This window comes from Chamaea fasciata, unplaced genomic scaffold (genome assembly GCF_029207755.1).
Source record: "Chamaea fasciata isolate MVZ Bird 193981 ecotype frontalis unplaced genomic scaffold, bChaFas1.0.hap1 SCAF_9, whole genome shotgun sequence".
In the NCBI taxonomy this organism is placed as follows: domain Eukaryota; kingdom Metazoa; phylum Chordata; class Aves; order Passeriformes; family Sylviidae; genus Chamaea; species Chamaea fasciata.
Window position 1 is genome coordinate 18,623,784 of NW_027094094.1, and position 27,681 is coordinate 18,651,464.

General features: G+C 42.8%; 1 protein-coding gene across 2 annotated transcripts; it reads left to right on the forward strand.

Annotated features, from left to right (window-relative positions):
• Positions 1-27,679, forward strand: ALOX5 (arachidonate 5-lipoxygenase). Of its 2 annotated transcripts, none has more exons than XM_066191295.1 (14): positions 1-225; positions 3,548-3,746; positions 5,477-5,558; positions 7,160-7,282; positions 10,964-11,070; positions 14,008-14,180; positions 14,901-15,047; positions 15,146-15,349; positions 15,574-15,660; positions 17,359-17,537; positions 20,228-20,349; positions 22,508-22,608; positions 24,480-24,650; positions 25,860-27,679. In XM_066191295.1, the coding sequence occupies exons 1-14, from the start codon at positions 76-78 to the stop codon at positions 26,037-26,039; spliced, it is 2,025 nt and encodes a 674-aa protein (XP_066047392.1). In that variant the 5' UTR covers positions 1-75; the 3' UTR covers positions 26,040-27,679. The 2 variants fall into 2 exon arrangements, with proteins under 2 accessions (XP_066047392.1, XP_066047393.1); XM_066191296.1 differs by having other exon boundaries at positions 17,446-17,537.
• The last annotated feature ends 2 nt before the right edge of the window (positions 27,680-27,681 follow it).

Sequence of the window (27,681 nt, forward strand, 5' to 3'; positions counted from 1 at the left end):
GGCGGCGCTGGGCAGGATCCGGGCGAAGGCAGGAGTGCGGCTCAGCAGCTCCGGCGGAGCCGAGCCGCGGGGACCATGCCGTCCTACACCGTCACGGTGGCCACGGGCACCCAGTGGTTCGCGGGCACCGACGACTACGTGTACCTGACCCTGCAGGGCACGGACGGCTGCAGCGAGAGGCACCTCCTGGACAAGCCCTTCTACAACGACTTCGAGCGCGGCGCGGTGAGTGCGGCGGGCGCCGCCAGCCCCGCACCGCGCACCGTCCGCCGCCTTTCTCCCCCGCGATGCCGCGGGCGGTGGAGCAGCAGCGGCACCTCGGCCGCCCCCTGTCCGGTGCCCCGAGGGGCTGGGCAGGGCTGGACTTTCTTTAAGCTCTCGTCTCCGTGTGCCGGTGGTCTCGGAGCGGGACACCGAGACTGAGGTGCTCGCTGCCCTCCCCGGCCGCCCGTCATCCGCATCCCTGCCCTAGAAGTTAGCCCTGGTTGCGGTCAGTAAAGATGGGGCTCTTTGGTTCTGACTTACAGTGGACTTTCAGATCTCCTCGTACTTTTTTTACAAATAGTAAAAAGAAACTGTGCGTGTCCTGTTGATGGGTTATGTGTAGAGTGAGTATTTGCTAATAGTCAGAGCCCTGTTATCTCCAAAGAATTAAAACAAAGAGGTAAAAGCATATAGTGGGAAGAGAAATGCCAAGAGAAATGTGTAGGGCAACATCAACGAAAGCTGAAAAACAGCATGAATGTGTGAGAATGAAGTCGTGGCTGGGCTATCAGCTGTGCTCTTCTTCTTAACCCGGATTTCTGCTGTTTGCTCTCCCCTGTCCTCTCTGTGGTCCTGTCACTGTATTTGGACTATCCAAATGTAATTGCTTATACTCTGAGCACTGGTTTAGAATGGCGTTTCTTTATTCGCTTATTGTCCACTCTGGAAATAATAGACTTTTTTTTTTCCCCTTTCCAAAATGTGTATTTTACCTGGAAACCAAATTCACAGTTTCTAGAAGGTCTGATGAGATAGAAACAACTTTGAAAGTTTTAAAAAGATATTCAGAAGTTTGGAAGTTAGACCTACCACCACCACATCTACAATTGAGTCTCCAGTGTCATGGTGCTGCTTTGCCTTGAGGTGTGTTTTTTTCAGCCATGTGGTTCGCAGCCTGGATTAAGTCCATGGTCTCTTCTGTGTTAAGCATCCTGGACATGCTTAAAGAAGTCAGTATTTTGAGTAGGTGTTGATGGCATGTGTGGCTGTGGTTCCCCAGATATTTACCAGCCACTGCTACTGAAGTTAATTTTCTTTCATTATTAAACAGTAGTAGAAGTCAGTTTTTCAGCATGTATTTATTGTGGACCGTCAGAATAAGTCTGTGTTCTGTAAAGTGTCTGTCTCACTGGAGACTTGAAGTACAATGTGCTAAGTTTTGGTTTTGAGGACTTTTTTTGGGGAAAGCAGCATGTTTTTCCAGGCACCTGTTCAGGTTACATTGTGCCCAAAACACTGTGTCTTAATAATATGTTGTGCAGGAGAAAAAGGAAAGGAAAAAAAAATACCAATATAGAACCAGCAAATTAAAACTGAAGCAGGCCAGAAGACTTTGTGTTTGGTTGGTTTGCAGAATGTAGCAATTGTTTGCACAGTTCTGCCTTTAGTGTTTCTTTCAATACCGTCTTACAATTTTTTTCTGCAAAGAAATTCAACTGTTAATCCATTTCTAAAACAAATATCACTTTTTAGTGGATGAGCAGAATTTTGCAGTATTATTTTGTAAGTTGCTGTCTACTTCGCAGGTATGAGGGGGGAGGGGGGTTCCTAAATGTTGGGCCAGGCTCTGTAGTTCCATTATCCTTGTAATGTTTTCATTTGCATTATTGCAAATTGGGCATATTACTGGATGTGATTAAAGAAGGCATGGGCCAGATCTGAGTAGGAGATTTGCATGGCAAATGTTGATGGAAGGAAAAGTATGTGGAAAAGCCTGAAGGAATGTGTACAATGGTAGCTCAGTTGTACTTTTTCTGACTTACTTCAAGCTCTGGACACAGGCAGTGTTGAAAGTCATAGTTTCTTTTCTTTGCATAGTGTCTTTTGAGTAAATTCCTCTGGTGCTGAGTGATCTCAAAGTTTTATGGTGTCCCTCAGTTCTTTCTTTCCTTCCCATTCCCCTTTCATCTGCTTTTTTGCTTCTGTTGAAAGAAAAGTACTAACATGTATTTCCAGAAAGGAAATACAGCTCTTTCTACTTACAGCTTTGTGCTTATAGAAAGAGGAGTTGTCTGTGCTATCCTTTTTCCAATATAAGAATGGTCAGTAGGAATCTCTCCTCAAAAGGTTTTGCATGAAATTAAATTGCTTAAACAGGATGGTAGAGGAGTTTGGGCACTCCAATAGTCTTCATTCTCCTGTTCTCTCACTCTGCACTCGAACTGTGTAAAAGCCCCTTGCATCTCTGGCATGGTGATGCAGCCACCCTGGTGTTTACCAAGGGACCTTGTGCAATGAATGTCATAGAAACCTTGAGTAACCAAGTGTCAGTTCTTACCTGCACCTTGTACATTCTCTGGAACCTGACAGACCTTTACTGTATTAGCAGAATTGTCATCTCAGGTGAGCCCATGGCAGTGCTGGCTTGGAGGCAGCAGAAGTTGTGTGAGGTACCAGGAGGGAGTCCTCCCTTTCACAATTGCCATTAAAATTGGAATTCTGATGGTCATAAAAAGGTCAAAACCCTCCAGGATCGTTTAGGTTAATTGCATGTCCTTTTTGCATTACATCAACAGTAACTGCTTTAGGACTCTTGTAATACAGGCATGTAGGTTGTTACCAGAGGAATGAGTTTCTTTTGAAAGTTAGCTGTCAATGTGACATTTCTATCAACTCCTTGGATCTGATTCATATTGCTCTTTCATGTAAATCTTATGTGTACATATCTCTAGGTGTGACATTGTACTTAAATTCCTTTGTACATCTGAGCATTACAAACATAAAATGTATAGTTGTCCAAATTTTAGCTGTACAAACATAAAAGGTACCATTGTCCTCATTTTAAAAAGGGAGAACTGGAGAAGACCAGGAAGCAAAAGACGAAGTGGATTTAGGTGATCTGGATACTGTCCTTAGTCTGAAATACACATAACTAACACACAGAGGTCTTTAAAATCCTAGTCCAATGTTTTAATCTCTTTAACATCTTTCTACTCCAGTTGCATGAGTGGATGTGCCCAAGCAGTACCTCCTTCAGCTGTTGCTAGGAGAGTAGTGAATGATTTCATGGCCTGCATGTTTTTCTTAGACTTGCAAACATTTCAAGGAGTAATGCTGTTTTTAGGTTGCATCCAAAAATGTTTCTCCATTTCTGGAGTGTTTTGGATGTTATTGTTTTTTCTTTTTTTCATCTTTCTATTGCACTGCAGTCCAATGATAGGACTTCCTTTTTTCACCCACAAGAAGCTGGAAAGCTGTGTGAGGAAAGACTAGGTGTGCCTGGGTAGTGCTGGTGGTGCTTCCTGCATGTACAGTGGATCACTGGCTGTATTCTGCTCTGCAGGTTGACTCCTATGATGTGACTGTGGAAGAGGACCTTGGAGAAATTCAGCTAATAAAAATTGAGAAACGAAAATACTGGTACCAGGATGACTGGTACCTTAAGTATATCACTGTTAAAACACCGGTGGGTGACTATTTGGAGTTCCCATGTTACCGCTGGATTACAGATGAAAAGGAAGTTGTCCTTCGAGATGGAAGAGGTGAGAGCTATTAGAAACCAGATTTCCTGCAGAACACCTGGAATTCTTCATCTCTCCTTCCCATTTTTCTACGTACCTCCCAATCTTCTCTCTCTGATGAAGACCCACTGCCAGTTCCCTGCTGCATCCTAGAGAATGGACTTTCCCTACTAGGAATACTTTCTGAGCAGCTTGTTGGGCTAGGCACTGGCAGCTGGGTTGGATGTTTTGGGAAGTACATACAAGGAACAGTCCTAATGCTGGCTTGTTACACTGGTCTTGAATTTGGAGGCGGACCCTAATGCCATATTTTTGACTACTCCACATTCCCATTGCTGGAAGCCCTTTTGATCTAATTAGAATTAGTGTTCCCAGTTTGTTTCATACTAAGCTCCTAAGTGGCCCGTGATTAATTGCCTGCAAATTGTCTTGTTTTCATGAGAGTGAAATAAAGTCCCAAAGTTGCTCAGCAGGTGCAAACTGAAACAGCAGCTTACTTTTCGTTCATTGTCTGCATGCTGGCAAGTCCGGGACAAGGCAGGGTGATGAATTTGACTGCTCCAAGTAATGGTGACCAGCTGAGAAAAGTGTTTTTAAGTGTCTCTGACACCTACTTGCTGTGACCAGGGTTCGGGCAGACGTGTCACTGATGGTTGCTTGTTCCCCTCTCTGGTACCTGGGGTAGGTTGGCTACTGTAGTGTTCTGCAGCATGAGTGCCTGAAAAGAGCTGAAACAAGTGTGTGGTGGTAGGAAATAAATGTTTATATTCCCCTTACATTTTTGGCTACTCCTGCCTGGGGCATTTTGTGTGAAGTCTTTTGTCCTTTAATGACAACTATGTGCTAGTTTATTTTTGGTCTTCCCATTTTTCATAATTTGCTTTATAACAACTGTACCACTTCCATGGAAGGCAGCTTTGCATGGCTTTCAGAATATGGTGAGGTAAAGGACAAGAGCAAGTAAAACTCTCTTGGTAACTTGAACACAGCCACCTGGAACCATTAGCCATATATGTTATCAGCTGTTTTACCTCTGATATTTCCAATCCCAAACAGCTTTTGTCATGAAACTCCTATTGGTGTTATCTGCCTCCACATTTGTGTATGTAAAGTGAGTCTCATACCTTGCCCTTTTGCTGATCACTAAGGAAGTCTCTGTGTTATTTGATGTTATGTTGAATTCATAGTCAGAAGAGCAAAATGGCTGGAACTGAAGTCTCACTGTTTTTTCTTTCTGTTCTCATGATTGGAAGATGAGATTATTACCCCAAGCTGACAGGGGAGGGCATTTCTCAAGGAGAGAAACTTGGGGATGTTTCCTGCAGATGTCTTTTAGCAGAGATGAGCTGGAGTAATGTTGTGGCTTCTCTTATTGATGGAAATTCCTGTAGGTACTGAACTGTAAAATTAGTTCCCATGACTCTCTTCAGACTATTACACACTAGATATGTACAGCAAGTGTCTCCATTAGAAATCCAGGGTTTATATACAGTTGAGGCAGATGTTCCCAGCATAAGCTAATTTTCCCTAAGAAGCACCAAGTCAGAAACTTATCTCCTTCCACAGATTTTCCGAGGACCCGTGTGTCTACTCAAAGGTACTCAATTAGATCATGTAAGCATTTCCTGTAGAAATTTTGTAAAGGTGTAGATCAGAAGTTCTAAGGTTTGAAAACTTTACTGTCCTTCTCAACACCTGGGCAGTGATAGGTAGAGGAACCTAATGACCCTGTCTCTTTTCCCTGTTAACAGCAAAGCTCCCCCGAGATGACAAGACTCAGATTCTCAAGCAGCACAGACGCAAAGAGCTCGAATCCCGCCAGAAAATGTACCGGTGAGTTTCCCACTGCTCCAGGGTCTGTCCTCATCAGGTCACAGTTTGGCCCAGTATATTCACATTATCACATGCCTCTAGTTACTCACCTGCTGGATAACTGGATAAGAGAAAGCCTAAGTTACCATGTTGGCCATATCTGTTTTTTACTTAGATGGAGTTCATTGTAAAGTGATGATCATCCTGATGCAAGTGACATTATAAGATGCTTGTACCTCACATAAGCCTGGAAGACTTCAATGGGAAATCACTGATACAGCCTCTGTGTGGGCCCTCTGGCACACCGTTGTGCTTTCAAGGAAAATCTTCAAGGACGATTTCAAGGCATATTTCATTTGCCTATTACAAGCAGTACTACAGTTTTAGAACATGATCTGAACATGTCAGCTTTTCCTGGAGCTTTTTGGCTGCTGCACCAAGCTAGCTTGTGTTGTTTCCTGCACCAGGATGCAGTGAAAACCTGTTTTCAGGCCCTGTTTGAGTGAACTGGAATGTGCTAACAGAACACAGTTGTGATATATAAAAATCTCACATATGTGTATTATACATACATATTTCATATTTATATATGCACACACATATGTATTATACATATATATATCACATATATATGTTATGCTGCCATAGACATTTTTTCCTAGTCAGTGTCATGATGAGAAAATTCTGTCTTTTCTCTGAGGGTAACTCCAGAAGACATTAGACATTGCCTTTTGCTAGAGATGTGCTCTGTTCAAATAACAAAAGTTTCTTGCACTTGTATCTCCTTATTGAGAGAGTAAGGGTCAGGGCAAAGGGTCTATTCAGAATTGATGGATTGAGTTTGGTGTTGTTTATTTGGTGTTGTCTATTTCATTTGAACAAGGAAAGCTGTTCCCTACAAATTATGGAAAATAGAGAAGAGGAAAATATGGTTCAAAAAGAGGTGTGCCACAAAATTTTATTTACATATGCAAGATGGAAGGCAGAGCCATTTGTAATTTCAGGGAAATAGCTACTTAAAATTCTGATGCATAGCTGATAGTACACAATGCAGTCTGTGTGTGGCAGGCAGTTTGGAAATACCATTGACACAGTATTCATTGCAATTCACTTTCTTTTGTTTTGGAATAAAAATGGGACAAAGAATGTGTGCCATGACCATTAGGAGGTTGAACAGTTGAATCTAGACTCCTGGAAAGTGCCTTTTGAAGGAATCTAAATACGTGCCTGAGTAGTTTTAGCTGCTGTATCTCAGTTCTGCAGAAGTGTAGTCCCAAGAATGAGCATGCATTGAGCAGCTGTCTCTCTGTCCCTTCCCCTCATAATACATTTAAAGCTACTGCCACTTTCAACCAAGTGTGGCAAGTGTGTAGAAATATCACAGATATTAAGTTACTTCAAGCTTTGTGAAGGTAGGTGGCCATGTAGATGCCTTCCAGTCTGCTTCAGGATTCTGTGGGGTACGGGTGGATATTGATGTGGTGTAAATCACTTATTTTGGCCTAGGTGAGTCTGACACAAAATTCCTTTATAGCAGTGAGTCACCAAAACAGTGGAGGTGAGGACGCAGCTCCCATGTTGATAAGGTTATATGGTTAACCAAACCTCTCTTATTTTCTCAGCTGGAAGGAGTGGCATCCAGGCTTTCCCCTGAGCATCGATGCCCATTGTCACAGTGAGCTGCCTCGTGACATCCAGTTTGACAATGAGAAGGGAATTGACTTCATTCTGAACTACACAAAAGCGTAAGTGTTTGTGGCACTTCAGGAGTTTGCAGAATCTCTTTTGGGGCAGGGTAAGGATCTGATCACCTTTTAGGTTTCATTGAATCTCAAAACTGGATTATTTTCTCCAAGCGCTGGATCAGCAGCCACTCAAAGTGGAAAGTAGGAATTTAATGGATTTGTTATTTTATTTTTTAGTTATCAATATTTAAGTTTTTCACACTGGGAACTGACTGAGCCTCTGCCTTCTTGTTAGCCATGGTTTTGACTTTAGGCAGAAGGAGGAGACACTGGTGAAAAGCATAAGCAGGACTACAGGCACCTGAGACCTTGAGCTTTCCACTCAGTTCTCAGGATTGCCCCTGGAGATAACCTTTCTCCTCTGACTGTTGGCGATAATGAAATCTTTTGGTTGCATACACAAAGATCGTTATCAGTGCACCCTTGACATCCTGCTGCAGAAAATCTCTTCTGAGCTGCTCATCAGTGATCCACACCTGAGTGTAACCTGCTTGGGGCAACCAAGTTACTGTCCAACCACTTGCACATGTCATGTCGTTGAGGAAAACATTGGATGGCCATTGGATGAACCTGAATAATCAATCCTGCAGAGCTCTAGAATAGTACAGTGTCAGTGAGCCAGATGGGACCTCTCTGACCTGTGAGTCTCCTTCTGTGCTGTCTCAAATGTCACACTGTCTCAGATATCCCACCATACTATCAGGTGATGGAATAGTCTGACATGAGACAAGACTGGTCCTTGCATGTCAGAGTATTCTGGGTATTTTATTTATTAATTTTTGCAGCTGAATTCCACTACCGGTGCAGAGTCAAATCAGCATGGTGTTAGCCAGTGCAAAACAGCTGTTTCCCAGCTCATATAGAGGATCTGAGTGATGCAGGAGCGGAAGCACCTGAATGCCAGAGACGAGGTTTGCCATTAGGAGACATAGGCAATTTGGAGGCTGCATTCCCCTTCCAGCGATCCCATCCTGCCAGGCTGTGGCGTGTTGTCAGAGGTCCTGAGTCGCTGCCAAGTGAAACTTGGAAGTGACTCAACAGAGTGCAGGGACATCTATCTTTGTCACTGCCTGTAAGGGGCCCTCCCCATGAAATAGGAACCTGAAACTGTATTGCTGACAGCCAACCATTCTGGATAACTGGTATGACGCAAAACAGATTTTTGCAAGCAATGGAAATGCTTCTTGTCTGGCGCATTTGGCTGAAAAATCTAGACCTATGTTTCTGGTCAAGTAAATTGTGAGAATCTTTGGAGAAGAGTTTGATAGCCTATATCTAGCTACCTGGATGTGCTTTGGGAGTTTGGAACAACTGTTTGCAGGAATGGAGTGGAGAAATATGGGGGAAGGCATGGGGCCTATCTTCAGTTTGAGTGCAGTTGGAAGGAAGACAGAGAGATGTGTCTGGACACCCAAAGGCAGGTGTGGAGCTGCAAAGTGTAGCAGTGGGCAAGAAGCATTTTTAAGGGAATATGTGAGAACTGGGAGAGTTATGTGAGATATGGGGAGTAGTGGAAGAGGGGAGGGGAAAGCTCTTTTTCATGGGATATGCAAAAATGAACTTAACAGGAGATACATGTCTCACATACTCTTAATGCTGTTGCAAGATTGGATCTTTAGATGCTATTGATAGTGGATAACTCTGTAAGTTTAAAGGATTAATTATGTGTAGGTGGAGATAATCCTGAAGGTGTCTGGTGCTGACGTGACCTACACTATCTAGCAAATGGAAACTCTCAGCCTGGATTCTATGCCAGAAATGCAGGCTTGTGTAGCTATTTTAGACCAGTGTTGCATTTGGGCAGATGAAGTTCTGCAAGCAGCTCTGACTTTTTTTTTTTTTTTTTTTCCCTTGCTCTGGTTTCTAGTGTGCGGCAGAGACTTCCAAGTACTTGATTTCTTGAGGAAGATAGATTTTTTTGTTTTCTAAGTCATTCGGAAGTTTTTCCAAGATAGGAAATATGAAGAACTTCCTCCTTTTGGAAGTAATCTTCAAAACATCTGAGAATGGATGTGTGCCTGGCATTCAGCAGGTCACACCACAGCAGGTTTGTGATCCCAGGTGCTGTGCCTACAGATTGGTCTGATCAGTAGCCCCACGTAGGAAGAACATCTTGGGCAGGAGAGGAGCGGTACATATCTGCTTATGTCAGATGTTTTCTAATCTTAGAGCAGTTCTGAAGGGGGGCAGAAGCTCTGCAGGACCTTTAGTGGAAACTCTCAAATGAGTCAGTCTTAAATAACTCTTCTCAAGCCATTGAGTTATGTTTTTATAATAATTTAACCTTCTGGTGATGGTTATGCTGCCTCTTGAAGTTCATCTTTGATTCAGATACCTGATCCCTATCCAGAAAGTCCTGTCCAGCAGTTACCCTCGCCTTGATCCTTGTACAATAATTCTGTGTCCCTGTCAGGTGTGAAAAGACTTCTGGAGAGGCCATCAACTGTTCTAGCCTAGACAGATGTGTGACTTTTACTTCCCAACATGCCTCCAGGCGCCTCTTATCCTTGACTGCCATCTGCAGCAGCAGAAGCAGCCCATTCTACGTGCATCCCATCTGGGCTTAGTGCAGAAGCAGCTCCTTTGTCTGTGTTGTGGTCATGTTGGTCTAGAGCCCTCCTTCCAGATAACCACTGCCTGTTTCTCCAGGCTTTTGGTCCTCTCCAGGCAGTTCTGATCCAGTCTTTTCTATGCATTTGCTGATTAGAAATCCAGCCTCCTGGGATTGTCCTCAAATTCTTTTTGGGAGGCTTTCGTGCAACATTGACTTTACTTTGTTGTCTGCCCTGCATATCTTCATGTGCTGTGTGTGCTTTTATTTGTGTGTTTGAAGTGTTAGTGGGACGCCAGCTTTCTTTTCCAAATTCATTATTTGCTTTCTAGTCGAAGTAAATGATTTCCATCTAATAACAGCAGTTTAGCATTTATGCAATAATTTAGGACTCGTCATTTCATGTAAGGGGAACTTGCTTGGCTGTGCTGTATTTGATGAATTAGCAGATGTAGTCAGATATTTCTGGCTCCCAGCCCACTGTGTTCATGTGATGTCTGGAACCAAGAGCCTTGGTTTCTGAGGTTAGATGTGAGCATCAAGTCTATCCAGCAGCTCAAGTAAATAGAAAGCTCTCAAAAACTCAGGCCTCACACTTTTGGGATCCAGTCTGGCCTTGGTCATGTAGATACTTACAGTACCTGTTCTTTTTTTTTTAGGAATAGTGGCTGACTGATCCTGGGTTGCTTATCTTCTGATTTTGTGCACCTCTCTCAGTCTCTTTGTGTCACCATACCACTTTCTGAACTGGTGTTAGTAGTGCCCTCAGCACTCCTGTTACTAACCACTGACAATGTGTGAAGCACTAGCTTTTCTGCTTTAGGACCTATAAAAACTGACTACAGTTTTTATAGGTCCTAAAGCACTGCCACTGTAGGCTGCTGAGAACAGTTCTAGAATGGAGTTGTGTAAATGCAATAGCAGAAGTTGGGCCCTTGATGTGCCTTTCAGTCTTGTGTGTAAAGGAACAGCCTGCAGCATTAATTCTGTTGGGTGACTAATCCCACATTCCATTACTAAAAGTTTATTGTGTTCAGATATATAAAAGCATGGAAAATGATAGGAATGGGTATTGAGAAAGCTGGAGATTATTTTTTTTTCAGATATGTTTTGTTTTGGTTTATTTTTAGGATGGAGAATCTTTATGTCAACCGTTTCATGCACATGTTCCAGTCCTCCTGGAGTGATTTTGCAGATTTTGAGAGGATTTTTGTCAGAATCAGCAACACAATCTCTGGTGAGTTTATCGGCATTTGCTCGTGTTTGCGTCAGAGTGACTAATTAGTTGTCTTGTTTGATCATCTGATTAGGGTGGATGTGGCTCTTCTGCTCTCCAATAAATAAACTGTAATCTCAGGCTGCTGATCACACCATCAACCCACAAGACTTAAAAACAAACCTATGATCTCACAAGGAGCTAGAATTAGTGGGAATTGGTCAGTGCCATTCTCTGTCCTGACCTATGCTGGAGGTCAGGGCAGCTGGGCATCATGGTCCCTTTTGGCCTTCAGAGATGTATTTTCAAGTATGTTCAAGTCCCATAGGACAGATTTTCATAATTATTTTGCATCTAAACCTATAGATACCTTAGTGGGAGTGCTTTTCAGACCATAATAGCTGTTAAGGCATTTTTGAAATTTTGAATGTTCATGTCCTACTTCTTTTGAACACACAGAAAATCTCTAGAAAGGGAAATCTGGTAATGTTCTCTGTCAAGGGCAAGTACAAGGGTGACCCCTCTTGCCTCTGACACAGTCCAGATCAAAGGCCTGATACCCCAGCCATGTGCTCAGTTGTATTGCTGCTGAAGTCCTGGCTTCTCAACCCGATTGCAACATGAGGAGGGTACCAGTGCCTTAGTTCTGCTGTCATAAAACCTGTACCTGTCACAGACGTGTAACTCTTCTCAGCTGGTTTTCTTGGGCCATTTGTGTCAGTGACTGGGGGCAGCTCAAATGTTTTTCAGGGGTAAAATTTTCCCCACAGGGATTATTTTGACAGAAGTCGTTCCAGATAGGAAAGCCTCTCCTGTTAGGCCTGCAGATCTGGGGGTGGGTTATAAAGAGCTGGGAAGGACCTGGAAACTGTAACTTCTTCACCTGGTCCTGGTGCAGGCCAGGATAAGTCATCAGACCACAATCCAAGGAGCCATACTTCTTACTGGAAATTAGTGTGAGCTAGACCTGAAAAAGCTTGTGGCATTTGTCCAAAATGTCACTTATCAAAAATGTGTCAGAATTATTTATGCATATTGCATTAAATATCCTCCTGTGCTTGCCATTTCATACTCACATCTTCTTACTAGAAGACAAAAATCCCTGTCCTAGAGTATGAATTTCACTTTTGCTTTCAGGGACATTCAGTTTCTGCAGTATTTTTCATTCTGTTAGAAAATCCGTTCATGTAGTTTTGACATGTCAAAGACAAAATGCTGCTTTCCTTTAACCCTTTTCAAGACATAAATCTTAAAGGTTACTTAAAAACCCAGTAAAAAGAATTGCAGACAGTCAGGGATTTTGAAGTTCATGGTGCCGTTTCTGTAGAGATGGGCTGGGGAGCTTCCAGTTCGTAAGCTCGGCCCAACCTTCTGGTGTCATCCATGGTTACTTTGTCTTTCTGTATTATTGGGTATAATGGGTGCACAGCTACTTTAAATTGGTTAATGTGTGACTCCTTGAATCTGTGTGAATAGGCTGGTTAGACTCTGCAGAGGAAAATGATTTTCCCTCCTCCTCTGAAGTTCTGCTCTTCTTTAGGCTGCCTAGGGATGAGTTCACAGAAATAAGAGCAATTATACTTTTCTTGGGTATAAACCCAAGCACACAAGGTGGCAGAAGTATTAGAAACTAATTACAGCAATTTGCTACATTTAATAAGATTGCTTCCTTAAGTACTTTCAACACAAGAATAAGATATGATTTACAATTAATTTAATGGCTAACATTTCTATACTTATGAGGAAAGCTCCAATTCTGCGACATTTAAACATTAAGCATCAGTCTCAGTTATGTTAATACAAATCTCAGTTTGCTTTTTTGCAAGCCTTGACAGAAACAGGGATAATGGAGAAGGTGGTTCAAGGCATTTTTCAGTCATGCAATTTCTGTCCAAGGTGCTGAGTGTTGTGGTTTTTTTGTTGTTGTTGCTGTTGTTTTTTTTGATATAGACTTCAGATACAGCTCCAGACTGATTAGGCAGTTGATGGAGATAATGTAAACGTCATTTTATGTAAACTTAACTTTTTTCTGCTTTATGAAGAAGCATTGTGGGTTTTGAGACTTTTTTTAGTTATCACTGCATTCCCTTGGGGCCTATCTTTTTAATCCTTTTACCCTTTTCAGAAAAATGTATTACTTTCAGAAAAATTCCTGCCTTGTTTAAAACTAGCCAGTAGTGGAAAACTTCACTACCTTCATTTTTCCCCTCAAGACACCAATGGGATTTTTCATATTAACTGAAGTGACAACATGACATTACAAAACAGAAACTGCAGCTACAGAAAATATCCAATAGTACTACATATGTAATAATAAAGAGATGGAGTATCCAAAACTAGAATTTTATTGAGATGTTAATCTGGGTTTGTATCAGCAATTGAAAAAGAAATAAAGGGAAAACAAGTCAAACAGGCAGAAAAACAAATGAGACATTTTACTGAGTCAGAGTCCAAACCCTCTCCCAAATTTCCCTCACCCAGCTCTAGCTAAAAGAACTGCTCCAGCCACTGCTGTTCTTTCCCTACACACATTGATGTGTATTTTCATTCTCCTGCTTGTGCCACCTGTTTTTGAACTTATCCCTCTGTACTGCATACCCTGTGAATTTGAAGAGGGGAACTTCAAAACTTCATGGAAGACCTGAGAAGGTGGTTTACAGATGGAGAGTATTCTTCATAAAGCGGAATATTTTATTCCTCATTGCTTCTGTACATGGAGAAACAAATTATCATCGGTTTGATTCTTCTCAATGTGAGAAGCAAGGATTAAATTTTCCATTTAATTTCAGTGATTTTTCTTAAAAATCTGTCACCTTTTGAGTCCTTTTCTTGCTGCATTCTGTATTCAAAGTTGCAGTGCAGTACAGCAAAAAGGTGAGGGGGAAAGGAGGAACCTTACAATGCAGTAGATACTGATGCTGCACAGATATTGATGCTGTAGGTTTGTTTTTCCTTTAGAATATGTGATGCAACACTGGAGGGAAGATTTTATGTTTGGCTACCAGTTCCTGAATGGATGCAATCCTGTGCTGATCCGGAGGTGCACAGAGATACCCAAGAAGCTGCCTGTGACCATGGATATGGTAGAATGCAGTCTGGAGAGGAACCTGACGCTGGAGGAGGAAGTCAAGGTACAGCTCTGGGTCAGGCTGGGCTCCACCTGTTCCTTCTCACATCCTCTAATGTTCAGGGTCTGTTCTTACTGCCTTCAGCCACATCTCCTCTCTTCAGGACATGTGATAGGTCATGGCAAAGCTGCTTGTCTCTGCAGACTGGCAGTGTTCCTGTTGGCTTTTCTCCTGCTGTCCTGGAGCTGCAGGCCATGCCCGTCTCCAGGTCCAGTGGAAGAGCTGTAACAGTCTTTTTTCACTGGTTTTCTCTGAAAGGTTAGGGATTGACTGAATGCCTCAGAGGGGAAAGGTGCCTCTTCCTTTCCTGGTAGGGTCTTACCCACTAACATGTTGAAGAAGTGTTGACAAGGGTGGTGCCTTGCTTTTGTTTGTACAATTAACGCAGGGTTCTCTTCAGCTGGCAGTTTGAAACTTGCTTGCATCTGAGTGTCACTGCATGAGTACCAAATACATAGATGCTCTTTGCTGAAAGGCTCACTGCCAGACTCTGCAGGCACAAATCAGGTAGTTTGTGCACTGGTACTTGCTGTCTCAATGGCGTCATTCCTGAGCTGCCATGAGCAAAGAAGGGCCAGGGGTTGCTTGTAACCACCAGGCTCAAGTCAGTCTCTGGCCAAGACTTCCCATTCCTTTGTTCCAAGCTGCTTGCATATCATTAAAACAGATCGTTCTTCTCTTTTTTGTTGTTGTTGTTTTGTTGTTTTTTTTTTCCCCCCACAGCAAGGAAACATTTTCATTGTGGACTATGAGCTGCTTGATGGTGTGGATGCCAATAAAACAGACCCATGCACAATACAGTACTTGGCTGCACCCATCTGTCTGCTGTATAAGAATCTGGAGAAAAAAATTGTACCCATTGCAATCCAGGTAGGCTTGCTGTCAGGGTCTTTAGAGGGTTACACTGTTTGTTGTCTCATTTTAAACGTGAAGGACTTGGGGTTTCATATTCTTTTTATATCTTTCAGCTTGGTCAAAAGCCTGGACCAGACAATCCCATCTTCCTTCCTTCAGATGCCACATATGACTGGCTACTAGCTAAAATTTGGGTTCGCTCATCTGATTTCCACATCCACCAGACAGTGACCCACCTCTTACGGACACACTTAGTCTCAGAGGTGTTCAGCATAGCCATGTTCCGGCAGCTGCCTGCTGTACATCCCCTCTTCAAGGTTAGTTCTTGCATGAAGGGAGGGTGTATGTGGGCTGGTGTGGTTATCACATCAGTTGGACAAACCAAAAGGAAGTTCTGGTGATCGTTCAGCTGAAATAGTTTAACTGGCTGCCCTGCAAGATAAGATACAGCTAAGCCACCAGTACTTCAAACTTTACATATGGCTGCTGTTGAATTCAATCTGAGAATTTCCCTTCTTTCATTGTTTGTTTCATTCCACAGCTCTTGGTGCCACATATGCGGTTCACAATAGCCATCAATACCAAAGCCCGAGAGCAGCTTATCTGTGAATGTGGCCTTTTCGACAAGGTAGGTAAACTCTTTGTGAATCTTCATTGTTCATGTCAGTTCATTGTTCTTCATGGTTCTTTGTTCTTCATGTTTCCATATGTACATATCCTTTAATCATGACATACTGCCTTGTTCCCTGACCTTTCTATTAAAGGGCAAACATGAGTAATACCACCCAAGAAACAGGCACGCTGAACTGATGCAACATCTTGCTAAAGATGTGCTCTTTTACCTCCGAGCAGCCAAATCAGAACTGGCCAGTGTCAGTCAGTATCTCCCTCATTGCTGATGTGCCTTTGGGTTATAATGTAGGAGTGCACATAAATTCCTGCATATGTGTCCACATAATTAAGCCCCCAACTTCTTTTAAATACTCAGTTATTCATCTTGTGAGCAAAGGGATTTGTGATTGCAAATGGAAACTTTCATCACAGAAAGGACATGTAGGTAGGATAGATTTCTAAGACCACAAAGAGTGTGCTTGGATTCCAGATTGTCTTCTTGAGTTGCCAGAAGCAGCAGATCTGCTAGGACTGAATCTCAGCTTCATCTGAGTCAGTGGAACGTATCTGTATGTCAGACCTTTATCAGTGATTTGGGTGAGGGCTGGCATGCATCCTCAGTAAGTTCACAGATGTCACCAAGCTCAGTGGGAGAAATGAAACACTGCATCTAGGAACTGCAACAGCTTGGCACACAGCAGTTTCTGTGACAACATGCTGGGAGAATGCTATGGAAGTTTGGGGAGGTTTCAGAAGCCCTTTCAAAGAGGGAGCCTGTATTTCAGAACACTTTTGTCCTCCTTACACCACTGGCACCAGGCCAGAAATAGCTTCCTTGCTTCAGAATTTTTCACCCAAGCAGAATAGAGGGATTAAATCCAGGCTCTTTTCCTTGTTTTCTGTACTCCACTGCTGAGTGTGGAGACTTTGCATGCCTTTAAACAGAAGTGTCCTGTCCATACCCCATGCACATGGGATGAGTGTGTGGGTGAGACCTGTCAGCAAGGATCTGGAGTTCCAGAATTTGTCGGTTCCAGTGGAGACAAACCATGAGCCAGAGGACAGTAAATGTAAGGTCACAACTGCCATAGCACTGTATCATATGCTAGAAAAGCAACTTTTGGGAACTCTTGGTGCAGTGATTATCTGAAGAGTTTTGCAGTGCTGTCTGTTGTGGACATGCTGTGTTTTTCAGTGTAACATTTACTGAAACCCTGGCCACTCCTCATTAGTAGCAACTCAGCAGGATTGATCTCCTGGCATTATTTCCAGGGTGACTAAGGGCAGCCTGCATCCATATAAACTTGCTCCTAAACTACTCTGTAAGAGCACTGGCAGTTTAACTTAAGCCCTCTTCTAACACACTCAGGGCTGCCTTCCTTCAGGCCTGCCCTGGTTCTGGAGCATAAGACTGCAGGGAGTGCCATGCCTTGATGTTGCTGTACTTAATTAGTGTATTCCAATATAAGCAGTACATATGGTGCAAATGTGGATATTCACAGTGATTCATGGGAGAGGTGTGAAATCCCTGGAGTCAAAATGCACCGTTCCAGTAGACCTCTGCGGTTTGGTACTTTGTGTGGAGATGTGGTTTCTTCTTGGAAAACAGATTCACCAGCATCCTGTGTCCCATCTCCTGCAAATTTTTAAAGCCACTCTTGGCACAAAGGGAACATAATCTCCTACTGTTCCCATCTTGCTGTTCTTCCTGCAGGCAAATGCTACGGGTGGAGGAGGGCATGTACAAATGGTGCAGAAAGCAATGAAGGATCTGACTTACAGTTCCCTCTGCTTCCCCGAGGAGATGAAAGCTAAAGGAATGGACAGCAAAGAGGATATCCCCTACTACTATTACCGAGATGATGGCATTAAGGTCTGGGAGGCCATAAAGAGGTAAAAGACCGTAGTTCTAGATATTGGCTAGTTAAGTCACAGAGACACAGACATGATTCTTTTTCCTGCTCACTTTGATCTTCATCACATCTTGTAAACAATATCTGGGCTGGTTAGTCACATAGTGCCTTTTCCATCCAGTATATCTCATCTGAGGAAAAATATTTAGTCAAGGGCACACTCTTAAAAGAGTGTTAATTCATGCTTTTTTCAGTGCTGTTTTCTTGCATTCTGTATTTCAGAGGGCCCTTTACAAGTATGTATTCTTCCACAGGTTTTCACAGAAATTTAATGAGTTGGAATTTAGCCTGCAAAAGGAATTTAGTTGTCATTTGTTTTAGCTATGCACAAGCCAAGAGAGGACTCAGTTCTCGGAGCCAGCCACGTGAGCTCATCAGGATTCTTGTGGACTGAAAATATAAGTTTGGCTTCCACGATGGTTCTCTTTTGAAACTCAGTAAATTAGGTTTAAACTGATTGGAACAAAACCTTTCTTAAAATGCTTTAGAATTGCAAAGTCTGAGTTTAATCAGGAAGGGCAGCAGTGCTGAGTAAGGAGAGGTACTGAAGGCTGCTCAACCACACAAACATGGCTCTTTTTCAGATCTGAAACGCTGCCTTGGATGGTTTATATGGTTTTTATTCTGCTGTGGCATTTAATTTAACAAACATATTTTTGCATGGCATAAGTTGCTTAATTTATTTAACAAACATATCTTTACATGGCATAAGTTGCTTACCAAATATGCAGCTGTTTCTCATCACATGACTTTTGAAAAGCATATTCATTAAGAATCAGGTCTTTTGTGCACACAAAGTAGAATTTTTATGATGCAAGCATAATGTTGGAAGTTCTGGGGACATCTTTGTCTCCTGTGTTTTCTCTCTGTTTTGACAAGGGCTTATCTTGCAATATTTCCTGCAACTGTGAGTGCCAATTTGAGAGAAAAAGAAGTTGTAACTTTGCTGTGGTTATTTTCTTCATGTAGTCCATATTTTTGTCCTCCTTCTCTTTCCTGTGTTTTCTTTGCGGATTGAGATACGCCTTTCAAATACCAGGTAGTACTTAGTCAACTCAGTTCAGTGTGGCTGTTTGTATATGTTAACCCTGCTGGAGGATGATGTTACACTGCCTCAAACGCAGCTGAGAGTTGTGAATCATTTGTTTATAAATGGTGTGGGCGTTTTGAGTGTGTGAGATCCTGACCCATGAATCCATGGTCATGCATGTGTCTACTCACCAGGAGTCTCCTACGCTCTGCAGGAGTATCAGTCTTGACTTTTTTGATGAAGTGATTTCTATCCCCAGCATTACTTCAAATGGTGTAGATGGCCTAGACCTGAGGAAAATGATAAGGTTGTTCCCATAGAAACAATGAATCTCACACAGCAAATTTGTAAAGTCCTCTAGTCCTCTTCCTATTTCTGATCTAACTGCAGATAGATACACCAACCAAAGATACTTCAGCCCAAAACGTCTCACCCACACTTCATATACTATTCTATTTGTATGGACGGGGTCTGAAATATTGCCATTTTTTGAGAGGGGGATCCCCTTCCTGTATCACTTGGCACCGGTGCCAAATGCATGGAGACAGAGCTCATGGAGAGCTGCTTTCTCTCTGCATGTTGCAAAGTTTTTGTTTTCTTTTAACTTCCTCTGGAAGCTAAGATTACTTAAACTTTTTGTGTTTATTCAGTTATTTGTCTGCCTGAATGACAACTCTTGACTGGCTGATAGGAACCACACTGATAGATTTGTAAAAGTCTTCAAATTGCAATAAATTTATAAAATGTATAAATTTATGTTTTATTAAGAGATAAATCTCTGTTGGATAACAATTCTTAATCCCATGAGTGAGCTTCTACAATTGAGTGTTTCACCCTGTGTGTCATTGTCAAGAGATTTAGCAAGGTGCCTGCAGAGCTAATAGAATATCTCAGCTCAGTTTCATTAACCAGTCATTCAGTTGTGAACTGCAATTCTTCAGGAAATCAGGATTACCTATTTTCACAGCTTTCAAAACTGCTTCTGTTATGTTAGTGTTCTAAGAGCCATTCTTTCAGAGGTGAGCTAGCTGGAGAAGCTTTTATAGGAAGAGGCATCTTGAGAAGAGGAACTGAACAGGAGGGAAATGTCTGCTTTAAACTGTGGGCATAGGAAATAGCTCGAGACCTCTTCTTCCCAGAAGAAGTTTCCTGGGCTACTTAAATATTTCACAAAAAGGATGTCCCGTGCGAGTGGTTAACTGTTGGTATTCAGGAACAGCTTTGGAGTGTCCCACATAAAGGGAAGGGTACTAGTATCACAGTTTGGGACCCCCCCTGCCCAGTGGATATGTAAGAGGGAGTCTGTATGGAGTGAGGAAAGGATGTAGCTATGATGACAGAGGTCTGTGCAGGAGCAAAGCCTCAAATAAGAGAATAAAGTGCACAGGATTTTTCAGGGGTTGCAGTGTGAACCAGGATCTTTTTGTTGGGGGAAGAAGTGATGCTGCAGTCCTAAATGAATCAAAGTTGCTTCTGTTCATTGCCACTCCGTGTAGGAAGGAGATATGAGGGTTTTGAGACCTTCTCCTGCCCTTCTCTCTTTCCCCATGTAGCATCTGCAAGGTCAGAAGATCATCTTCTGGAATGGCAGACTTGCTTTCTCTTTTTCATTTGTTTTGTCCATTTGTTCCTGTCTGCAGTTTTGCAGAGGATGTAATTCACATCTACTATGAGAGTGACGAGGTGGTGTGTGAGGATGTGGAACTCCAGGCCTTTGTCAAAGACATTTACGTCTATGGAATGAGGGGTGTGAAAGCCTCAGGTAAGGTCTGAGCCCAGCCAGGTCTGCAGCTTGTGCAGTCCCTGCCGACAGCAGTGCTGACTGCACAGCACAAGTTACAGACCCTTTCTCTTGTTGACCTGAAGATGCTCAGTTTTATTGTGAGACCCTAGCTCAGGCCATCTCTCAGGAGACAGCTCCTCCCTTTGACGCAGATTCTCATAATCAGCTTGGGCAACTCGTGTAATCTCTCTGCACTGGGGACAGGTCCTTTGATTTTGTCTGCTCACACTTTAAGCATTAGGGGGTGTGTCTGTGTGGATTTGAACCACCAGGCAGACTGATAGAAATCAAGGAGCAGTGAGGCCCCTTGAATCCTCTCCTCCAAACCTCACACCAAATAAGAACACTTAAGGACCTCTCCAGGAGTATATTGCTGCGTATCACATTTGTTCAGCATTTGTGTCATCATTGAACTGTTTTACTCTCTTCAAGTAAAGATACTCATAACTATTTCCAAGAAATGTTTTCCTTTGCTCTGTCTCTTCTCACTTCCTCTCTTGCAAACCATAACTTGGCCATGAGAGCTCTCATCCATAACATGGCTCAGTTCACCCACCTGAGTATATACTCCCTTGTCGTTCCCTAAATATGTTGCTTTTCTCTTCCACTCGCATTTTTTCCAAGCAGATTTTCAGGAATTTATAGATTGGGCTGTAGATGGCTGGGGATTCTTCCTATTGTCTGGTCTGATTTACACCTTTTGGCCAGTGACTTAGGGCAGATGGCTCTGGTGTTGCATGCACACACCGAAGTGCTAGGTGTCCAGGCAAAACTGATGTTTCCAATCATTGTGTTCTGATGGATAAAAGGCTTCTGGGTTCTGTCTGCCTGGACAAGCAAAGGTTCATTTTTATTTGTCTTGTTGTCTCTTAGCAAAAGCTTAGAAACGTTGTTCCTCCTGGGAAGAACTTCATGCTTGACGTAAGCATCTCGATATGGGACAAGTACTGAGCCTTTCCAGGGCTCCAGCTGGTGTGGGATGATACAAGCACCACTGGTGGGAGGACTGCTACTACAGATGGGGAACCTACCTACCAGGCTTGCAGCATCTCTTTCTGCACTGCTGCTGCTCCAAGGGTTGTATCATAGAGAAGGGAGACTTGGCAGGGTCTGTAAAGAATGGGAGGAGGCTAAATGAGGGAGGCTGTGGCACCTGTTTCTTCCCTGGGAGGGCTGCTGTGATTGGGAGAATGCCAAACTCCTTTAAAAATGAGTCCAGTGTCCTTAGAATAGCAGGACACAGGAGGGGATGGTGCATCCTCTCCTCTTTGGGCTTGGTGTCTGGCCAGAGGTACCTCTTCCCTCTTGCAGGCTGAGTTCTGCATCAGGTTGGTGGTGGTGATGTGAAGCAGCTGGCACAGGCAGCCTGGGCAGGGGCAGCTTGCCCCTGTCTGTAGGTATACTGGGACCTGTGGTCACACTGGGCTGGGCCAGAGGGTACAGCAGAGGACTGTGATTTAGTGAGGATAGGAGTGATACAGGCCGGGGATTGCTTTGGTTGCACAATATTTCCCTAGTCCCTGAATAATCTGTTTTTTCTTTATATAACTCTGATTATTCTCCTTCAAATGTAGCTTAATGCAACTATTCGTGTTCCTCATTCTGTTGTTTGTCTTTCAGAAGTTCTCATTTCCTCACTTCCCGTTTCAGCGAATAAACTCTCCCTGCACTCTTTCTTGCAATACACTTGATTGCTGAACCTCAGACCTTTATAAATACAAGCACATGGTTGCTTCCTCCTTGGCATGAACCCTGCTTGCACTGCAGACTGAAGAAAAATGGAGCATCTGAGGTCCCTGCCCTGGGGACTCTGGGAGTTCCTTGCTGCAGGGTAGGTAGGACAGGGACACAGTTTTTTAAAGGCATAATTATACTTTGTCTTTCCGTTATGGAACACCACATACTTTGCAAACAGTGGTGTTGCCTCACAGACTTGTATGAAGTAAGGCTGTTTTTACAGCTGCACAGCTCAGGCACAGAGAGGTTGGGGAGATCCTGTTAGACCACACAGCAAGATTCATAGAATGCCCTGCTCTTCAGTGGCTGCTGCATGGCCCTCTATCGCATGGTTTTTGATTACTGCTGAGTGGCAGGGTTACTTCATTGCTGGGTTAAGCTTTTCTTCTCCCTCATTTAGGGTTCCCTAAGATGATCAGGACACGAGAGACACTAGCAGAGTATCTCACAGTGATCATGTTCACTACATCGGCTCAACATGCAGCTGTGAATTTTGGTCAGGTAGGAATTTGTGGGAAGACTGTTCTTCTTTCTGAGCTGGAGAGGTTCATCTACCAGGGCAGGGTCTGAGAAGCATTTTTTAGTAGATGTACAGAATTGCATTACTTTTTCTGGTCAAAATAACTGCAGAGACATCTACAAATTCCTGTGAAGTTTGTGGAAACTGAAGTAATTTGGAAGCTGAGAAAGGCATTTCAAGTCCTACAAATGTACCAAAGATCATATTAGGGGTTCTAACTCATATATTTTAGTTTTGTTGATTTTATTACAGGAATAATTTTTTAAGCATTTAAATGGAATTGCTGCTCATTTCTTGAATTTACAAACCAAGTGGCAACTTTGAACTTCCTCTGTGATGTTTGATGTGTCACATAATGATAACCTGTGTTATCCCTGCCTGCCCTGACTGACATATATCTGCCCTGAAACTATAGTAACAAATGTACCTTTCAAATGCTGTTTCCTTCAACACCAAGGCATTTTGGAAAGCAGATTTAACAGCCAGAAGCAAATCACTTTGTCAGTCACAGAGCTTTTTCGCTGAGTGGGTGGTCAGTCACTGGAGCAGGCTTCCCAGGGAAGTGGTCACAGTTCCAAGCCTGTGGGAGTTCAAGGAGCATTTTTATGATGCTCTTAGTCTGATGGTTTAGTTTTAGGTATTTCTGCAAGGAGCAGGGAGCTGGACTAGATGATCCTTATAGGTCCCTTACAACTTGAGATATTCTATGATTTTATGATTTTTTTTTTTTTTTTTTTGCATGTTCTCACTTCAGGCATAGGTGGCCTCTGAGGTACGATCTCAGAGATAAGCAGAGAGACCATCTTTCTTATGGTGGTTATTCCCAAATACCCTATATCACTTTCTGTGCTGACCCTCCTGTCCACCCCTGCAGCTCAGGAGCACTGAAGAAGGTCTGGAACCTGGTGTCTAGCGAACTCACACTATTGCTGTGACATGTCCATGACCAGGGACCTCTGCAGCTGTTCCCTTCTAACCTGTCTTTACAACTGATTGAGACAACTCCCAGTGCCCCCCTCAGAAAATCCTGTCTGTTCAAGTACCACCAAGAAACCATCTCTTAATTTAGCATGCAGAGGATATGCAGCCCTCAGTAAAAGGATCTTTGGCCATGGAACCGAAAGGCAGAGAGGGCTGGTGGGGAGGAGGAGGAGGAGGAGGTGGCTGTGCACTTCCCCTCAGGCAGAGCATGGAATATGTATGAAGGTAATGAAAAAGTGCTTGGGAAAGAAAGAATTCTGGTAACTGCAGCATCTTAGATGGTGGCAAAACTCAGGATCATATCTGGGGCAAAATGACACATCAGCATCTCAGAGCAGTGCACCAGGCCAGAAGTGACTATGAATTCCCAGTCCGCTACTCACCATGGCCATATCTGCATGCAGTATTCCATGTTTCTTGATGAACCAGCATGCCTTATCTCTGTTAGTATCTGACCACATGGGCATTCACTGTGGGCGTGTTCTTGGAGGAAATTTTGCAGAAAAGAGAAGCTGGAGTAAAGGCGATCACCTCAGGTTATCAGAAGGGAATTGTTTAATAAAATATTTAAGGCCTTAGTCAGTCTGCTGAGTTCAGGCTGTGTGGCACATGCCTGTGGTTAGCAGAATAAATACTCCCATTTAGATTACCCAACTCTCTCTTTTGTGATTTCCTGAGCAAAACAGTAAGGACTTCCTTGTCGCCTCCAGTTCTTCTTTAGAGCATCTCCCTATCTTTAGTATCTTCTCTTTCTGAGGGGCTCATATTACAGAAGCAAACTCCCTGTTGGCAAACTCCTGATTCTCTTTGGTGTGTTCCTAAATATTAGCCACTGCAGGTTTTCACTGTGGTCTCTTGCTCTGTTGTGCAGTATGACTGGTGTTCCTGGATTCCCAATGCCCCACCAACAATGCGCTGCCCTCCTCCAACAGAAAAGGGGACAGTCACCATTGAGCAAATTGTGGAGAGTCTGCCAGACAGGGGGCGTTCTTGTTGGCATCTTGGAGCTGTCTGGGCCTTGAGCCAATTCCAGGACAAAGAAGTAAGTCAGCCTCCCTGCTCTAGGTGCTGGAGATGAGACCATGAAGGCCGTGGCAAGGCTGCACAGACTCACGAGACTGTTGTGCTGCTCTGTGCTTGACTTGGCCATTTTCACCTTTCTGTGGAGATGTGTCAGTGCTGTGGGTTTGCCTGTGTTCTGCCAGATACAGACCAGCTCTGAGAAAGAAGTTGTATTTTTTACTGTGAGGCTGTCTCAGCTGTAATCAAAGTTTATAAGCTTGAGCATGGCACTGCTGAATAAGGATGCTGGTGTGGGAGGCAGAGGGCTGCAGAGGCATAAGGGTTTTCTCTGTTCCTTGTCCCTGCAGTGCTGGGGAAAAAGGTACAGCAGCACTGTGTCCCCATGTGCTGTTCCTTTGGAAAATCTGCTCCATGTGCACTACAGCTGTGGCTTGTGCCTGGTGGGTGAGGGGTGAAAACAAAACAAGCCTACAGAAGGCTTTCCAGGTGTGGTCTGAAGCCATTTCCCTTATGTAAAATGGGGTTGTAGGTACCTGGTTATTTCACACAAGGGTTCTGGAGAATCTGTTTTGAAATCCTTAAATAGAAGATGATGGACAGAGGGTACTTTAAATTCACTTTCTCTCTAAGAAGAAAGCAGTACTAGCAGAGAAGCTTGTACTGTGGGGGAATAGTTCCCAAAGTTCCCAAAGCAGTGCCAGGGTGCATATTGGCAGTGCACTTTTCAGAGCACCCTTAGAGTCCAGACTGACTAAAGAAACTGTTGTATTGAACTCTGAAGGACAGTTATGAGTCAACAGAATCTTCCACTGTCACTGAATGAAGTAGTCATCTTCCTTTTAAATCTCTGGCTGTGAATTCCCCTCTCATGCTATCCTTTTTTTCTAGCAGCATAAATGTTTGTGTGGCTATACAGAGATCTGGCATATGAAGCTTGTCTGGCTGACCATTGGCCTGAATAAAAGTGCATGGTTTTCACTGAATGAGGTCTCTTTAGGTCAAGGAGTGCCATGCGGACACCTGAGCCAGCACCGCAGAAAGATGCAGGGATGGTAAAAAGCAGCCAGAACAGAGGGAAGGTGTAGGCTAGCTTAAATATTGGTAATACTATTTTAATAGAAACATTTGTGAGGTGAGGCTCTGGGTGGTGTTGTGCCAATTGGCATAATGTTGAAACAGAATGGCCTTTGCTTTCTTAAAGCATGATTTCTTGGTGTTTTTCAATTAGCTGTTTCTGGGTATGTACCCAGATGAACACTTCGTGGAAAGGCCGGTGAAAGAGGCTATGGCGAAATTCCGCAAGAATTTGGATGAGATTGTCAACACCATCACCGAGCGCAACAAGAACAAAAAGCTTCCTTACTACTACCTTTCCCCAGATCGTATTCCCAACAGTGTTGCTGTTTGAGCACATGGCCAGGAGAGTTTGAAGGCCTGTACAGCTAATGATGTTTTTCTGTTATATGCTTCTTCAATCAGCTTTTCAGAAATGGATAAGAAACCCACCCTCTCCATCAGAGCTTGCTTAAGTATATTTGAACTTTCAAAATAAATTTGGTTATAACCAATCTTGCAAACAAAGTCTAACTGACAACCCTGTAGGTCAAATTTGTTACAAATATATTTTTCCAGGATTTTTAAACTACTCTTAGAATCAACACACGTTTCTGTTATCTTTCCCTCTCCTTGTCAAAACAATGTAATTGCAGATTCATTTACTTAATGGAATAGTATCATGAGCAATAAGCAAGTCACATTTTAAAATCCTTCCTGTTTTTAATACGTGACACTGGTGACATAAAAAAATAAAATATTTAAAGTTTAAGCATTTTTTTGAGTCTGATTAATGTCAAGTATTTTCACTACCCTCATGAATATCCTAATCAGGATGAAGGTAGAAGCAGGTAATTTTCTTGACATAGCTGATGGGGTTTTATCACTTTTTTACCAAGTTCATGTGAAATGACATCTCATAGGAAATGAAAATTTTGTACCTACTGAAACTTAAGTATTTTCTACATAAAACCCGGAAGGTTTGTTTAGACTTCTGCCAGCAGAGTTTGATGCCATTTACATATAGGGACAAATGTTCTACTTAAGGCCATGTCAGCAAGTACAGACCTAGCAGCGCTTCTGCTGAGTTTCTATTTCGTTGCTGAGGCTGCTGGGGTTTGTGGACCCTGTTTTGTGGGGAATGAAGAGGCTACTTTGTATCATGGAAAAACATGTGGAGAAGGCGTAATTGACAGTTTCTAAGAGGAATTTTTGGATTTGGCCAATTAAGCATAACTGGCATGTTCCATCTTAGTTATGAACCACTGAGTTTTGTCTTGTTTTGTTTAGAGGTGTTTATGTTCAAACACTTGGGCTCTGGTAAAAGTTGAGGAAGTCACTGAGAAAAGCAAAATTGAGGTTTGTGAAATTTAAGAGTTGTGGTTTTGCTGATTAGAATTTGGGTTTATTTTTTCTGAGAATTAGTTCCTTGTACTTGATCTGCCAGCATGCAGTGTGTTTTCTCAATAGATAAGAAAGTTTCTTGTGCTAATAAAACAAAACTGAACAACTTCTATTTCCTAATTCAGCATTTAGACATTTAATGCTGTATGTCTCAAAAGACATGTAGAAATAAACAAAACGTGCTGTGTAGAGAAATGAAACTTATGTCGTTGAGAAATAAAGTTATTTCTGTTATTCATGTGTGATTTGGAAAAGAGTACTACTAAAATATACATCCTTTCATATGAAACAGGTGTGAAAACTGATTTTAGACCCTTTACAGCAGACTGATTCCTGGTTTTTCCCCCAAACCAAAGACTTCGAGAAGAATGTGGAAGGTAAGACCATTTCCTATTATTGAGGTAGTACATTTATGATTTGTTCATCATATTCTCACTGCAGCTCATGAGAAGTGATGAGTGTAGAAGCAGAGTAAAGCAACATGGAATAGGACCAAGGAATCAGACAACTCGTGAGCCCACTGCCTTGAAAAGTGCAACTTAAATGCAACAAGCTGATGCAAGATATCCAGCATACCAGCTCTAACTTTTGTC

Excerpts from the sequence above, each read along its gene's own strand:
- ALOX5 (XM_066191295.1), top strand. The coding sequence starts at position 76 with ATGCCGTCCTACACCGTCACGGTGGCCACGGGCACCCAGTGGTTCGCG. Across the intron at positions 5,559-7,159 it reads TCCCGCCAGAAAATGTACCG|CTGGAAGGAGTGGCATCCAG; the intron begins GTGAGTTTCCCA and ends TTATTTTCTCAG. Across the intron at positions 15,350-15,573 it reads CTGTACATCCCCTCTTCAAG|CTCTTGGTGCCACATATGCG; the intron begins GTTAGTTCTTGC and ends TTCATTCCACAG.